Genomic DNA, 17,231 nt, shown 5'->3' on the forward strand with positions numbered 1-17,231 from the left:
ATTATTGTTTGCAGCTCTTATTTTTTGCCAAAATAATATTATTGTTGCATAATTGCTAAGAAGGGGCAGCTTCTGAAGCCCTTTAGTCACTGTGCTCAAGGAAAGTCTAACATCTAAAGTAAAATGTGATAATTGGCTCCTAAACTAAATCAAGTAATATAATGGAATAAGCTACAAAATGAATGTGATTATCTTTATTTATTGCTTGTGTTCAGGCTTGATTTTCAGGCATTTCGAACATCAGAGTTTCCACGCACAGGTGAGAAATGTAAAGTTGAGTTTGTAGTGTTTTTTGATTAGGCAATATTGAAAATTGATCAGTAGTAATTCAAATAAGAATTTAGGATTTAGGCCCTTTTGCACTTTCTCACACTGATTGTTGTAGCTCTTAGCGGATGGTTTCCTTCATTTGTTCTTATTTGTTTCTTGTGTAAGGGAATTAAATGTTAAATGCGGTGTAACATTACATGCAGTAAACACTTTGCATTTAAATTACTTTCAGTAATGTTTCTATGGAAATCATCAACCATACAAAATAGAAAAACTGCCCTCTCACGTTGTTATAAATGTCTCTTTTCTTTTTTTTTTACCAATTACTTTCTGTTTCCATTTTTCTTTTGTTCACCTCCCCCATTCATCTCTGCCAGTCCCACCGTGTGTATAACCGTGCTGTATGTGAATGTGTGTGTATGTCCCTTGCTCCTTGTCCTTGCATGGAGGACAAAATGAAGACAAGGGCAAGACAAATAGAGCATTTATTCATACAGCAGATGAGAAAGATATATATCTAATCATTTTAATAGGAAACACTCAGTTCAAGTGTGTGTATGTTTGTGTGTAATGGGTACATGTGGTAGATGAAGGAACATGAAGGGATAAAAACATGTCTTATTCTGGGTCACAGCTGCTGAAATGAAAACACACACACACTTGTAACCTTCTGCTTAACCCTAATTCCCAATAGGCCCGCACACACACACCCAGGGTCTGCTTTACAAGTCCCCCGAGTGTCCTGTCACACTGGGGGACACACAGTATCGAACAGGGATGTATGAATAGAGCGTCCTTCATATTTTATTCCTGATTGATACAAAATGAACATTTCTGCACTTATGGGTCAAGTCCACAGAGAGAGTGAAATAATAAGGTTATTTATTACGGAGAAAACATCAGCTTTTATTTATCTAAATTGAATTGTAAGGAGAGCTTTCTCATCAAATGCAGGCAAACCATTTTTATGTTTCTGTTTTATTTATTTAAATCACATTTAGTCCCAGATTGCAGTGTCTTCAGTCACTAAAGTATGTCTGTTAAAATGCTGGAATAATGCCACATTAGAAAGGCAGGTAACTTAGAATTAGCAGTAGGATGGGGTGTGTAATTAGACGAGTTGTCATTCGTTTACAGTCCAATGTATAATTCAGGCAGCCGTGCAGAGAAAAGAATGAACTGGCTTTAACTAGTAGCTAGCTCTCCAAACAGCACCTACACTGCAATTATGGATGAGAGATAGGTGTGTGTGTGTGTGTGTGTGTGTGTGTGTGTGTGTGTGTGTGTGTGTGTGTGTGTGTGTGTGTGTGTGTCTCTACGTACATCCACTAAGTCAATGGCTGTGTGGACGTGACAGTCTAAATGTGTTCATTTGTAACATTTTATCCTGGTTCACCTCACTCAGCCACTGTCATGCAGCAAACACACACACACACACACACACACACACACACACACACACACACACAAGCTCACAAAGCAGGAAAGAGGAGGTAGGAGAGATAAGACAAAGCAACATAGAGAGAAGTGAGAGAGCGAAAGTCAAAATTATCTGCCAGCATGAGTCCATTTTCCACAGCAGGTTGTTTCCCCAAAACTCTGGAACTTTTTCAAGAAATCAGAGATTTTTTTATCACCTTTTTGATTGTTCGTTGGTCACAGTCCTATTCTAAAAATAAAAATGAATGCCCTGTTTGAGCGGATGTTTGAGCTATTGCTGTGGAGCTGGAAGGACTGAGCCATGCTGAATGATAAAGATATAGATAAGTATTGGTAACCAGTTGTTTGAACCAAGTGATGGACTGATGAGTACCTTTTAATTATAATACAACAGTGATAAGCACTGATCCATTGAGCTGCATGACCTGAACCACCACGTTTTAAATTCTAACTTAACAGTAGTTCGTCTGTATGTGATGTTTTTTTTTTTATTGTCCTGTGTTGATAGAGAACTGATGGTCATTATTGAGAACTGTGTGGTTGGTGAGGATGTGTGTGATTTTGATTTGAATTTGAATTTGTTTGAGTTTGATCAGTTGGTTCATAGGTTTGGTATTTTTAAAAGGCAGTGCATTGAAATTGTAAAGAAGTGACATCAGGTTGGATTTCTGTATCAAATGTGGAGAAGTGTTTAGTGTTTAGTGTTTTGCAATGAGCTTATAGTTGTGCAGATCTGGGCTGAGATTTTGAAACCTGAATCTCACAATCTGTCACAAACTGTGACGGGATCATCATTAGATGTTCGCTTATCTCCCCCTTGTGGTTATTTGCTGCCACTACATCTAAGTCATAGTTCAGTTTGGTTGATGTCAAAGAGAAATTTCCTCTGAAAAGTGTTACTCACGTCCAACATTTTTGAACAACAAATATCTACAGAGACAGTTGTCTCCAAAAAGCGGGAAAGTAGGACTTGTAGAAATTGCTGATGATGGCCTCAGTTGAATATTGTAGTAGATAGGTCATTGACACTGAATTAAGAGCTGACCCTGTATTTGTTTGAGATACTCTAGCCATTCATTTCTGTGTGCCAATAAAATCACAATTGGGTGCTTCACAAGAAAGAATTTCTTTCTGGAGGTAAAGAAAATACTTCGTAATAATATTTTGTACAACTAAAAACATAGAGCAATCAACAAATCTGATTATCCTTATAAGTAAAATAAGTATATATTAACATTTTATGATAATGAATTAAAAGTAAATATAAAAAATCATGAAAATCTTTGTTTTTTTTAAACCAAAACATTAGAAATAACGTGTCCTGTAAAAATGTGAGAAACGGAATCACTTAAAATGCTTTTAAGTATCATTTTTAAATGCTTCAAATGCCGAGGAAAATTCCTAAATATTAATCTTTGTTCAAAGTTATATTGTCTACAAGATATTAAGCCTTTTCGTCCTAGATAGATTCATAAAAACAGTAGGGTATGTAACGCAACCAGAACCAGGCATAGTTCCATTTCGTGTTGGTGAGACCTCAGGAGGACACTACGCAGAGCAGGTGAGAAACTTTCATTACGTAGCGGTAGACTTCAAGTATAGAATAAATACTCTATCTGCTATTCCAAGACTCGAAATTGTAGTAATGTAATTACGGTGTACAGTGATAAGACATACTGTATTGTAGTGTAGTTTAGAGGTGGATCTTTCGAAATTTGGAATTTGGCCCTGATCGGGTCAGTTGCGTCCCATCAAAACAGGAAGTTTTTAGAGTTTGCAGGCTATTTAGCTAGCTTGCGAGGTACATAAGGAAATCGTGATGGTTTAGCAAACGTTTTAATTGTGTGGACAACCTGTCAGTGTCACTGGAAGCAAAGGACCTACCCTGCTGCAATTGTGAGTAAATATGTTCATCGGCTTATGTTTTTGGTTCGTAACTTTTACGGGCACCTCTGAAATCTGAAGAGTAGCCGACCAGCTAGCCGCTGAGCTAACGTTAGCTTGGTCACGAAGGACATTAGCTAATTTCTGTCAGGATATTGTTTCTGCCGGATTAGCTACGGGGTTTGCCTCAGAGTTACATTGCTGACTGTTGTGCTTGGTGTCCGCCTTTCGTATTTCACTGTCTAACTTGCTAACCAGAGAGCACCGTAACATGAAGTTATGGAGGAGCGAAAGTTAAAGAGAAAGAGTCCCAGGACTTCCACCAACACAGCGGCTCCGACCGGGGGCTCTGGCCGAAAGAACAGTGCTTCCTCCGGGGGACGGCACGTCGGCCACAGTTACAATATGGGGACTCACTCCAGCCAAAAGAGCAAGAACAGGCGGTAGGAACTGTACAATCACGATTATTTCACTTATAATAGCTTTACAACATCATGTGCAATGTAATCGCTCATTTCTGTTTATGTTGTTTGTCTTTTACCAGAGGAATAAAGGATAAATCCAAGTATCAGGTGGGTCTGGGTGGTAAGGCGAATCAGAACCAGAGCCAGGCAGCACCTATCATCCAGCACTCCTTTTTGACCGATGTTTCAGATGTACAAGAGATGGAGAATGGCCTGCTTAGTCTCCTCAACGACTTCCACTCAGGGAAACTACAAGCATTTGGTAAAAAAATATATATGTTAACTGAGCCTGTAACATTTGATATATATGCCTATTAATGTCTGATTTTTAAACTAATCAATTTTTTGAAACATGTAGAAAAGATTGAGGTTGAGTGTAAAGACAAAAGAAAGGAAAAAATTGTAGGAAGTATAGAAGATGAAGCCAATTCTACATGTTCTCTTTGTGTCAGGCAATGAGTGCTCCATTGGCCAGATGGAGCATGTGAGAGAGATGCAGGAGAAGCTGGCCCGTTTGCACTTTGACCTCTATGGTGAGGTGGATGAAATGCCTGAGGACCAGAGGAAAATGGCCTGTGACACCAACATGGACAAGTTACTTCTTAATGTAAGACAGCAGTAGTATTTGTAAAATGCTCTGACTTTATCCATGTTGTATATTTACTGATGTTTGCGTAGTAGCAGTATTTCAAGATAACCAAATCTCATAGTGTATGGTATTTTATCAGTCAGGACCAGAAGTTTGCTGAATAACCCTACAGAACTACAGATCTGGAACAGTTAAGCTACAGAAATGTTTGTCGTACATCACATCAAGCTCAATACGTTGTATTATCCTGGATAAAGCTGTTCATCGATGGAGTGTAACTACTCAGGGTCTCAGCAAAGATTTACCTGCTGATTTCACTCACAAGTATTAAACTCTTTAAGAGTTTAGTTGGCTACTTGTTGCATATCTAACAGGATAAAGTCTAAAAACATCCTTTCAAGTGATCTAAGATTGCCACATAAAGTGCTAACATGTATAATAAGATCAAAATATTCTTTTTCTTCACAGCTTGAGGAGCTCAGTTCTTCTATGTATCCTTTGATATTTAACATTCGCCAGTCCCCAGGCTTCCTATCAGGCCTTAATTGCTTTTTAAAAACTTGAAAGTGCAAGTAAAACTTTTTTTTCTTAAAGTTTCCTGTATGTCCATGGCTTATCTTGTTAAAAAACCTAAGATTTCTGCCTATGTTTTGCCTTGACTCTGCTTTTCCAGTCAGAAACTGAATCTAGCTGACACCCAAGAGATCCCGAGGACTGCCAGCATGTGATTTTCTCTTCGCTTTTTTTCTGAACCTCATCTGACCCACTATTTGTTTTATACAACCTCGAGAGGCCGCAACAGATAAGCTGGAGATTAAGAAAGCTCGTAAGCACTATTTCTCTTAAGTATTATGGCAGAAATGGCAACAAAGCTGTTCACCAGCGTTCCCTGTCTGTACAGGGGGATGGATGTATTGTAAAATCCCCTAATAAGGATGCGTCAACAGCCTTATTTTTCACTGCTCACAGTAAACCAGCAGCGAGTACTAAATTCAGTGGCTAATATGAAGTAGAAAATAGCTATAATCGTATCTTACTAAACAGAGAGATGAAAATAATCAAATTACTGAGCTATGATTGAATTTCACCACCTCCTCTATTAATTTAGATACAGTGTATTATATTTTCGCTTGTTGTCAGAGTTATATAGAGAGAGGTTTAAGATCTATGAGATCGTTAGCTACTGTCTTACCAACATTACAGTATATTTTACATATTGGCATTGGTACATCCCTATCATGGCCTGTTTAAAGTCAAGTTGTAGTCAGTTAAATCATTTTTCAAACAATCTAGATTTGTAATACATAACTATATAGACATATAGAACTTACCTGTAGTCCAACAGATGATGAATTCACAGGTCCTTGAAAGAATATCTTCAGTGTTTGTTTATGAACTGACTACAAACTTGCTCCTTTAGAAAGATTTATATAAACTCACTGTGTTGCACTTTTTCGTATCTATTGTCACAGGTCAATCAGTGTCCCAGAGCTAGACATATCAGAATATAGATACAGAAATATGTTTATACTTGTTTCTCAACGTAGAACTTTAAACACAAGCTTAGATCTTACCTGTGAGATGATAAAAACCTAAAAAGTATTTCCTGGTTTTATTGAATTATGGTTAAATTCATTAAATCAGCCAGAAATAACATTAAACACACAGTAGATTCTGACCATAGAAACTGAAATTAAAAAAAGAAGTAAGCAGCGACTCCAGTTTGTGATTTTGCATTTGATTTCTTGCTACATGTGAGTGGCCTGATATCACCTCCAACACATTGTTCAGTGTTGAATATATTTGCACATATCCATGCAACATGCAAAACACACTCATGATCACTGGTGTGTTGGTTTGACGCTGGAAAATATGGAATAACCCAAATGTTGACATCACAGCCATGCCTTAATTTTTAATTTAATCCTTTTTGGCCTTATTGTTTCTAACCTTTTCAGTGACTTTCATAGAACACGTTGATTATATGTTGGGATTCTGTGTTTAAGATAATATAGTCATCTGATGTTGCTTTGGTTGTAAATCCTACTTTATTTTGTCACTTATTTTAACCAGTGTTGCTGGGGGATGTGGGATTATTTTGTGTTTTACTGTTTTAACTTTGGTGATTTTATTTTTATTGACTTGGTAATAAATGTGTTGTCTGACTCTGTTGACTACATTTTTATTATTTTTAAGAAAGGAAGAGTTATGTCTAAATATTGAAATTACCGTGAGAAAGTGTAGGAGAATATATATATATGTGTGTGTGTGTGTGTGTGACTTAGGTTTTTCTCCACCGGATGTGAAGTGATTGTGGGGGGTAGGGCTTAGGATTGGCTGACACTCCCACAAAAAATGTTATCCTGTATATGATCAATGTATCATTTAAAAATATGTATTAATTCATTAACTTCAATTAATTAATGGGTTTTAAGCATTATTGACAGATGATTAACATTTGGCTGCTGAAGCGCTTGTCACATTCCATTATGGTCATGCTCATGTAAGTTATCCTTACCCATTACGTATTACAAATCAATATATTATAATTATAAAGTGAATTGACAAAAAGCATTAAAAGGGGCAGGGTAACATTTTGGACAACATAACTTGACAATATAATTGACTTGTTTATGATGACAACCTGCTGTTTGTTTAAACCATGTGAAGGAATGTGCTCATCCTTTTGTTGATGCGTCTCCAGGGTTACTGGAAGCAGAGCAGAGCAGCACAGTGGCAGCCTGTCAGTAGGTATTTCCTTAGCAGAGCTCAATCTGGCATTAAATGATTTGAACAGAACTCTAGTCGTTATCTCGAAGTGAGTTTTCACCCCCTGTGAGCACATGGGGACGAACCTGAATTCAACTCCTCATTCGGTGAAGCGATGGCAGCTCAGCGGGACAGACTATGGGCCGCAGCAGGGTCACAGCCTGCGTTCCGAAACCCGCTTCAGCACCTGGACTCCGCTGAACAACAAGCAGAGCAACCTGCAGGTTAGAGGAACAAATGAAGTGGTGGGGGGACAGAGTAAACCTCGAGTTGTATTAGATTACTTTTTATTTATAGCCACCAGATGGCAGGAATGGCCAAATTATAACAGTAAGCCTCACACAGGAGAACACTTGTACTATATGTAAAGCCTAATAATATGCTGTGTTCGTGTTACAAATATCTCTAAAATGACATTATTGATGTTTGGTTAATTGGCTAATTTGGAACAGGTGCGCAAACTGGCTTAAAGTAGCTACCCCTTCTGCTTCCTGTCGAACTTAAGCCATTAGAGATACACCATAAGGTAAATGAATTAAATCAATTAAATATTTTATCACTTAAACAATATTGTACCATATAGGATCAAAAGAGAAAAGTTAACTAGCTCATGTTCAGGCTAAACAGTTGGAGTTGGAGCGATACAATATGGAGCTTATATATTGTTGGGTTGTCCTACTTCGTTTTTGGATGTCTCTGTCAATTTACCATTGGTCCCAAAGTTTAAGGAAAGGGACCCTGACATTTTCTTTTTTTTGTTTGGGCGTTTAGCAGAGCCAAGAAATGGGTCCGATGCTGAACACGCCCTTCTGCTTCAGTGTGCGGTTGCTGGCAAGGCCCAGGAGTTGTTTTCAGCCTCGAGTGTCGCTGATAGTGGTGGCTACCAGTTGGTTAAAGCTGCTGTACTTAAGGCGTATGAGTTGGTACCTGACGCATATTGTCAGAGGTTCAGATCTCTGAGGAAAGAGAAGCAATCCCACACTGAATTTGCTTACGATTTAGCCATTCATTTTAGCCGCTGGTGCGCTGCATCCCAGGTAAAAGACCTTGGAGGACCTGCAGGAACTTATCTTTCTGGAACAGTTTAAAAATACTTGCCCGGCCATGTTGTTACTTGCATAAATTAACAGAAATTAAGCAATGTTTCAGATGCTGCCAAATTAGCAGATGAGTTTTTCCTGACTCATGAGGTTTTCTTTAGTGAGAACCATGGTCTTGGTGATGCTGGCTGTAGAGTGTTTTTTCGGGACTCACTCCAGTAAAGGTTTGACAGAACGGACAGAAAAGTCTTCAGTTAAAGCGGTCAGCGGTTTTCGTGGAAAATTGGACCCCAATCATGTGTGCAGCTACTGTTTTGCTAAGGAGCACTGGAGAAATGAGTGTCTGCTATTGAGGAAAAAAGACTGGGTGTTTACCACCAAAACCATCAGGGGCTGCTGCATCACTGCATGCAGAAGAGCCAGTGTCATTGCTGTGGTGCAGGCACACACACAAAACCTGCATCACCGTCCATAAGTAAAGTTCCTGTTGTGGAGACATAAACCTTACTAATGGCCCCATCAGACAAACATTTTTCAGCCATTATCACACCATTAGCCTTACGTTTTTGTTCTGGCGTTTTGCCATTCCCATGGTCTTCATCAGTGTTTTGGAAGCCAGTTTGTAGCTTTTGGCAAAGCAGGCAGACTCTTATGCAATGAGGTACAGCTTCCATATGTTGTTGACTGATCGTCTGAAGTTTGTTGGTGTCATGTTTCCATTTACTCCCAGTTATTTGAGGAGAGGATGAACCTGGTGCTCCACTGGTTTGATCTGTGGACTGACAAGCAGAGAAAACATCTGCTGCACTCTCTGCTCACACGCTGCACCGAGTCCCAGCTCAAGTAAGTGCAATCATACCCACTTTAATTTATGTGTGTTTATGATCATTACATGTTATTAATCTCCTACCACCTCTCAAACCTCTTTTTGTTGAGAATTTTCTCAGCTTGAAACAAAAGTTATTTAATTGAATTAGATTTACAGGCTTTAAAATGAAACTCCTCGGACAATCTGAACAGGTACTGTAGGGATTTGCTGATCGTGGCGGTTCCTGTGACTCAAGTGGACTTCACGGTGGTGCTGCCTCGGTTTCTGTCCCTGTATGTGATGTCATTCCTGTCCCCTCGTGATCTCTGCTCCGCTGCCCAAGTCAGTTGGCACTGGAGGGTCCTGGCCGAACAGGTGAGAAACCCACAAAAAGAGATATCTGAATTGATCAGGTCTTGATTAAAAGAATAAAACCCTCTTCTCCTTCTCTTCAGGACTGTATCTGGGCAGACCGATGTATTCGAAGAGGCTGGTTCCTTCCCTACACCCCTGGAGAAAACGAGTTTGGAGCGTGGAAGAACCACTATGTCTCCTGCGTCTCCACACTGGACTGGCTCACTCCCCGGGAGGCAGCAGAGCAGTACGGGACCCTCAACCACCAAAGTACAGGGATGACAGAAGAGGAGGAAGAGAAGAGGAAGGAGAGGAGGATCAGGCAGATGATCAGAGACAAACTTCAGGAGGAGAAGAGTAAGAGCGAAAGAAAAAAAATTGAAATAAAACAATAGCGTCTGCTCTCCCCATAGTGGCAAATAAGCTGAAGTAACTTACATCTGTGATATTTGTAGGACTATCTATGAGAACCAGGAGAGCATGGGGCTCCTGCATAAAGCAAGAACGAGTCAGAGGAGGAAGTAGCCAGACTGGGAGACCTAGATCTGTGACAACTGGGTCTTTCAGCCTTGGAAGTCTTAGCCTGGACGGGTGGAGCGCAGCTCAGAGCCTGGAGGGAGTCCGGGCCTCCAGTTCATTCAGGTGATCATCTACAACTGTTAGAGTGACGTGTGTTTTCAGATGCCATGATCTACCACTGTATAAGATTTTACAGTCTGTTTGAAACATCCTTTACTACAGTGCAGAAGCTCTCAGAATTATGTCAGAGGTCAAGAGCAAAATTGCCATTTAACCAGACATTTGCCGGAAGAAACGGGGCATTTTCAAACATGCATGATACTGTAAACCAATGACATCTGCTGTTTTATGGATCTTGAATGAGTTAAAAGAAGCAGACAGTCAAAACATATTGAAAGCATATGGTATAAGCCTGTATTTCCACTGCCTCTGTAAAATGTTGACCCCACCACTGAACAGCGACGGCCCATGCTTGAACTTATTTGCTCACCCTTGCTATAAACTTGGTCTGCGCGTCTCTGGGAAATGTCAAGCTCCACAAAACGTATTGTTGAAATCAAACTACGTATCCTCTTTTTTTAGTGAAAGAATGAACAAAGCCAGTGGAGCATTGTCCTGCTTCACCCACAGACCTGCTCCACAGCACGCAGTCTCACCCATCCGTTGCACCACTCCTGCCCTCTTATTGCTGATCTCTAACAGAGTTCCTGCTTATGAGGTAAGAGGAAAATATAGAAGTTCCATCAGTCAGTCCATTCCTCACACTCTTTTGTATGAGCTAGAAGTCAATAGAGAGGAAGGAAAGGGATGTAGAAAACGCTAAAAAAAAAAAAAAAAAAAAGCATTGGAAAGATAAAGAAATATTCCTCCCTGTCTGCTCCTTTCTCGTTCTCCCTATGCTCAATCCAGTTGGTGTTGGGCGGCGTGAAGGCAGGAGTGATTGTGGTTGTGTATGACCACAGAGGGACCCTCCCAGCTCTATTAACCCAGGTGGAGAGTGCTATTTCAGGGCAGGGAGCTCTGAGGCTGGGCTTGTTAGCTCCAGGAGGAACGGAGGAGATCCATCTGCTTCACAGTGAGAATTGATAATCCCGTGTATCTAAATGTGTGGAAACATTGCCAGGGTTAGTTCCAGTCCAACTGGAGCCTTCAGTGCTACAAGTTTATCTCTCAGGATACTGTGAAACACATCTGCTAAAACCATTTCATGGTTTATTGTTATTATGATACAACCTTTTTTTTAAGTCCATGGCTGTCCATGTCTTTTGTGTCCATGTTTACTGGAAATGAAGTACATTTGTTGTGTTGACATCAGCTCAACTGCTAACTAATAACAGGAAAACACACAAAACTGGTTATCTGTGGTCCGGGAAAATGCTTTGATCCTTTGGTTCAGGACATCCCATTCAAACGCGATTGGTTAAAGTTGAAAATACAGGCTCTTTCTGCAAAGTAGACCTTTTAGTGAACCTTATGTTCAGATTTTTTTTTCAGTTTACTAATCCTCTTCGTTTTACTTTTGACCCTTCAGGTAGCATCCTGTCAAATAGGACTTTACTGACCCCTGACCATAGAGAATTCTGGGAAAAACTGTGTGGCTGGGTGGCACCAACTGAGGATGACGGAGGGATTGACATCTTCTCCCCACTGGCTGCATCTGGTTGGTAGATGCTGAGACCCATACTTCTCTGTCGTCTGTATTTCTGTCACAGTTTCTGCTTCCGTGTCAGTAACTTCCATTCCCTGTCTCTCTATCCTTTCCTTGCTCTCTCTCACTTGCTCTCTCTCCCTTAGCGTCAGGAGTGGCTCTCATCCAGACTCTCTCTACTCTGACTGGTCTGGAGGTCTGGGCGCCGATGGGTCTTGTTACCGGAAGTTTTCAGAACAGTGAGTCTCCCTTGCACAAGACTTTAACTCAGATGTTAAACTTCAAATGAAAAATGTTTGTGAAGCTTAGTAATACGCTCTTTGTGACCTCAAAACTACCACTAACGCCTCCAAAAAATATCTAAACCAGCCGCCGCCTGATTCTTGGACCAGTGGGTTGTCTTCACTTTCTTGAAAATTTTATGGTCAGCATTTTTCTGTGAATCTTTAATGTATTTGCCGTCAGTAATTCCTTCTCTATGGTATAGTAATAGTATAATATTATAGTTATCAAAAATGTGCACACGAAACAAGAAAAATTTAATTTTTATTTATTTATTCTTTTGACAAAGCAGTTTTTCAACCCCTTAGCTGTTGTATTACATGGCCCTTGCTGTCACTATGGTAACCACTAGTGTTTCCAAATCATCCAGGCCTGTGTGGTTAAAGCCTCAAGAAACATGTTTTTGTTTTGTCTTTTTTTCCTTCTACACACCCTTTTGCCCTGTTCCAGTCCTGAGCGAGTGGTCTCACAGCAGTGTGTGTGGCAGCAGGCTATCAAACCAGCCTCCAGCAGGCCCAGCATTCCAGTATGTGTGTGAGAGTGTACTGAGGGGCTGGTGCAGAGAGGCCAAGTGGATGGAGGAGGCTCTGGGGGAGCTGAGGGGGTGCCTGGGGCCGCAGCTACAGCAGGCCAGCCTCCAGGCTAGGGGTCGAGCTCTGGGTGAGTCTCAGACACACGTAGATTGAAATACATGCACACACAGCTGGACCAATAGCAAGTTAAAACACGTGTGCATACTCTGTGTCCCGTAAACTTTCTGAAGAATCTGTGAATGTATTTATAGGTAATTTTCTGTGGGAGAAAATCTGCCTTGAGGAGCTTTCTCTGTCTAAAGATCTAAGTGAGGCTCTGACTGAGGGACTCACTGCTCTCACCAGACAGGAAGAGGTGGGAATGTCTGTAAAGGAGTTCTGTAATGCATACTTACCATAAAACCATAGCAAAAAACATTAACCTTAGATAGCAGCCTGTCAAGGTTTCTCATTCCTATTTTCTGCTTCGTTAGACCAGACCTTTGGAGTTTCTTTCTGTCTTCCTTACAAGATGGAGTGAAGAGAAGGAGGGAGAAGAGAATATAGGAGAGGACAAGTTGCTAACCAAAGGAGCAGATGATTTCTCGTTGGCACCACATAGCTCCAAGAGATTACTACCTGAGCCACCACAAGTGTGTGCACAAATCTGTCCATCTAGAGAAGGGTAAAGCAGCACACTTCATGTTTATAGCTTTGTTTTGTCTTTAGATGGTGTTAGACTGGAGAGGTGTAGTTGCCAGAGAGCTGCACCACAGCGAGTGTCTGTATCTGGGGAGACTGGGCGCTGTGCTGAAGGTATACCTCCCATTCTTTAAACTCGATCATTCATAAAACAAAAAGATGATTAAACTTCCTTTCAATTTGGAAATGTAGTTGCTGAGAGGCCGTCATTTCAGGGACAGTCACACTTGACATGAAGTTTAATCAGACTTAGAGACAAGCTGAATGAGTATTAGGTAATGCTGTCCAGTCAAGCCCAGAAAACATGCTAATAATTGATAGAACTCACCAAACTATGGGGACTTCATTTCATACCTATTTAAACTAGGTGTCTTAAATATTGAATAAATCATGGTTGTGCAACTGCATGACCTGTTTTCTGCCCTCCCTTAATATTACAATCTGATTTGGGCAGGATAAGGTATCTTACAAAGCAATCACCCGCCCAGAAAGTGCTGTTTGTCCATTTTCCAGGTGGAGGTGTGAGAAGAAGAGAACAGTCAGTATTGGTTCATTGATACATGTCACTGCTCTGTGCTGCAGGTGTACCAGGAGCCACTCACAGCAGCTCTGAACTCCAACAGAGCCATTCTCAGCTATGCTGACACCCAGATTATCCTCAGCCCTGTCGCACAAATACTGGAGCTCAACAGGTACACACACACACACACACACACACACACACAGATATGCGTATGGTACTGTCTTGTTTGCGTCCCTCTGTGTGGAATGACATGATTAGTGTATATGTGTGTTTCTTGCAGGGTGTTTCAGATCGATTTATGGGCAAGGCTGCAGCAGTGGGGTGCCGAGCAGTGCGTTGGAGAGGTGTTTGTAAAACTGTGCTCAAGTCTCAGAGTCTACACCAACTACTTTAACAACTACACCACTGCCCTGTGCACCATCGACAAGGTAAAGCAATGTGTTTGTTGCCATCGATTCATACCAGAGGCACCTCGAGCTAACTAGTTAAACTAGAACTAACAGATTTTGTTCAGCCCTTTGAAAGAGTCTCTGTCAGATCTCTGCACTGCTTTAATACTCAATCTGAATGATTGTTTATTATGATTTCATGAAAAGCCAGATTTTATTTAGACAGTTTCGTTTCGTATTGGATTTAAACAAATGATGGTGTGTGTGTGTGTGTGTGTGTGTGTCTGTGTGTGTGTGTGTGTGTGTGTGTGTGTGTGTGTGTGTGTGTGTGTGTCTCAGTGCAGGGAGACGAAACCTGCATTTCGGGCTTTCCTGAAGAGAGCAGACAGAACTCTTGCAACACACATGCTGAGGTAACAACACATATGTATATATGTTGTATAAGTTTCCTAAAAACACCATGTATTGATCAAACCACAGTGTAAAACACATCTGTATACATGTGTCTGTGAAGCCTGCAGGAGCTGCTGCTGTGCCCAGTGTGGAGAATAGAGGAGTATGTGACTCTGCTTCAGGCTCTTTCTTTACACACAGATCCCGGGCACCCTGACCACACACACCTCTCCTCTGCCCTTACCACCATGCTACGCTACAGAGAATTCATACTAAAGGTATGACACCTGCACCTGTTATACAGATAGTGTACATGCTACTGTAGCAATAATTTCAAAATCCATCTGGGTCATTTTTAAAACAATAATGTTTTATCCGTATATCATTCTTTCAAATCATTCACTAAACTATGAAGCTATTAAAGCAAATATTTAAAATGTGGAGAAATAAAACTTCCACAGTCATTAAACAAAATCAAAAAGTTGTTATATCGTATTGTGTTTATACTCTGTAGAAGCCATGAGATTCTCTATTTGTGTTATGTCACAAACAAACATTACATAGCCGAGTTATTACTCTTATGTGTACACTGTAGTTTGTATTAAGTGTGCAAAACTATGCTCAGTGCAATAACTACACAGATATTTATTTTTTCTGTTTCAGTTGAAGCGTAACTCTGAGAGAGACAGACTGATGGAGGAAACACAGCAGATGATCCAAGGCTGTCCAGTAAAAACACAGCTCTCTATTTTATTTTCTTACACTCTCTCTTAAAACTCATACTATAAAACTAAAGTTGTATTATTTTGCTTTGACTGTGTCGTGTGTAGAACCTCAGTGAAGGAAACAGACAGCTGGTCATAACTCAGGATGTTGCTTTGCTCGGGAGTCCTGACGAACAGATTCCAGATTCTCTCAGGTAACAGCGCAAATTATTCCTGTGTTCCTGTTGATATTTCACTTAAATGTGTAATAAATCATTATTAATGAATATTTACCAACCTGTCTGACCACCCATCTGTACTTATAGTCACATGTCAAACTTGTGTTTTGCACTAAACTAAATAAAGTTTTTCTCATTTACTTAAGACTTAAAGAATAGTATCATTGCATTAGAAATTATTTCATTACATTCATCCTACGTTGACCCTGTTTGTTTGTGTGTGTGATTTAGGACCTATGAGCATGTATCTGATGTGGGCCTCTTCCTGTTTAATGACGCTTTGGTGCTGACACGGCGAAATGTGCATCACACACCTTTCACATTGGCTCACCGGAGCACACACACTTTCCTGGCCTCTGTGGCCCTCACCAGCCTGGCTGTCAGAGAGATCACACACACACGCTGTAAGTTTGGTCCCATTGAAAGATAACGATATAAAGATATCATGAATATTGCTACAATTTTGGTATTTTTCAGTAATTACCTGTATATGATCATATACCCTTCTTTGATGAATCAGGAAAGTCACAGTAATATTAATGTCTCTGTCTCCATAGATGTGTGTCATGCCTTTGTCCTGGAGGGTCCTTGTCGTTCCTGGGTCTGTGCCACAGAGAGAGGTGAGGAGAGAGATTACTTCCTGTCTGTGCTGCGCTCAGCCATCACCTCTGCTCTGACGGGACATCAGTGACGGGACATCAGTGACGGGACATCAGTGACGGCACGGTGACGATACACCAGCAAGACACCAGGAGGTTTGGACACCACTGTTAGTGTTTTCTTTAAGATTACAAAGATCAGGAAACCTCAAAAGACAATCTTTCCCATGCAGTGATATGATCTAAAGTCGTAGCACTCCTGCCACTGTTTAAATTCTCACTTTCACCTTTAAAGGATTTCCAGACATAATCCTCTAAGCAGAATAATTACTTTCATGAGTTAACAAAAGGGATAAAATATTTTTCGCGATATTTAAAAGTATTTGGAAATTCATACTACCCAATCCCACGTTTGTTTTTTTGTTTTTTTAAGTCAAAGTATTGCAGTATGTGTCAACCAGTATTTTGGTAATCTATGAGTTTGGACACATGCATCTTCAGTTTCCTGATAGTGAATGTCTCACTAACTTAAAAACAGTGTTGACTTGCCGTCGGCTGAGCGCCCCGTCCACGGATGTAAAAAAAACATTTTTATACAGTATATTTAGATTTAAACATAACACCTGAACAAAAAACTCTTGAGAAAACAGCAAAACAAACATTACAATACTTGGACAGTGGATAGTAGAAAGTAGTTTGTGTTGGCCAATCCTGTTTTGGCCTGTCTTGTCTTTTGTGTAAATTACCCGTGTTCTAAACACTCTTTGCATATCTGCTCTTCAATAGAATATTGTGGGTTTTTCTTCTGTTGTAATTTCCCCCCGTTAAAACCTGGTGCATTGTGGTCTGCGTTCATTCATTTGACATTGAACCAGTAACACTAGCTAGACAATCCTTGCATCACAAGTAGCATTTCTCTTTCACAATCATGCCTTTAAATGACAGCTCTATCATGTCACCTTCCAGAAACATAGTCTGAGACCTTTTGTTATTGTGTCTCATTGCACCACTTTTATTTCCAAAAATATGGACATATATTTCTAGTTGCCAGTGTTAATAAAGATAAACATAAGAGATATTTCTTGTCAACCTATATTTTAACT

The 17,231-nt window shown here is 40.3% G+C and overlaps 1 protein-coding gene across 1 annotated transcript; it reads left to right on the top strand.

Moving 5' to 3' along the window:
- Positions 1-3,291: 3,291 nt before the first annotated feature.
- LOC130165574 (epithelial cell-transforming sequence 2 oncogene-like) lies at positions 3,292-17,102 on the top strand. Its single transcript, XM_056370944.1, has 26 exons — positions 3,292-3,606; positions 3,853-4,037; positions 4,139-4,320; positions 4,511-4,665; positions 5,116-5,173; positions 7,501-7,640; positions 9,187-9,299; positions 9,477-9,639; positions 9,720-9,975; positions 10,074-10,260; positions 10,720-10,855; positions 11,047-11,212; positions 11,669-11,797; positions 11,932-12,024; positions 12,518-12,727; positions 12,852-12,955; positions 13,074-13,232; positions 13,309-13,395; positions 13,864-13,973; positions 14,085-14,232; positions 14,533-14,606; positions 14,708-14,864; positions 15,250-15,315; positions 15,417-15,505; positions 15,761-15,933; positions 16,087-17,102. Exons 2-26 carry the CDS (start codon positions 3,874-3,876, stop codon positions 16,218-16,220), a joined length of 3,453 nt encoding a protein of 1,150 aa, XP_056226919.1. The 5' UTR covers positions 3,292-3,606; positions 3,853-3,873; the 3' UTR covers positions 16,221-17,102.
- The last annotated feature ends 129 nt before the right edge of the window (positions 17,103-17,231 follow it).

The sequence above is a fragment of the Seriola aureovittata genome, chromosome 24, assembly GCF_021018895.1.
Source record: "Seriola aureovittata isolate HTS-2021-v1 ecotype China chromosome 24, ASM2101889v1, whole genome shotgun sequence".
In the NCBI taxonomy this organism is placed as follows: Eukaryota; Metazoa; Chordata; class Actinopteri; order Carangiformes; family Carangidae; genus Seriola; species Seriola aureovittata.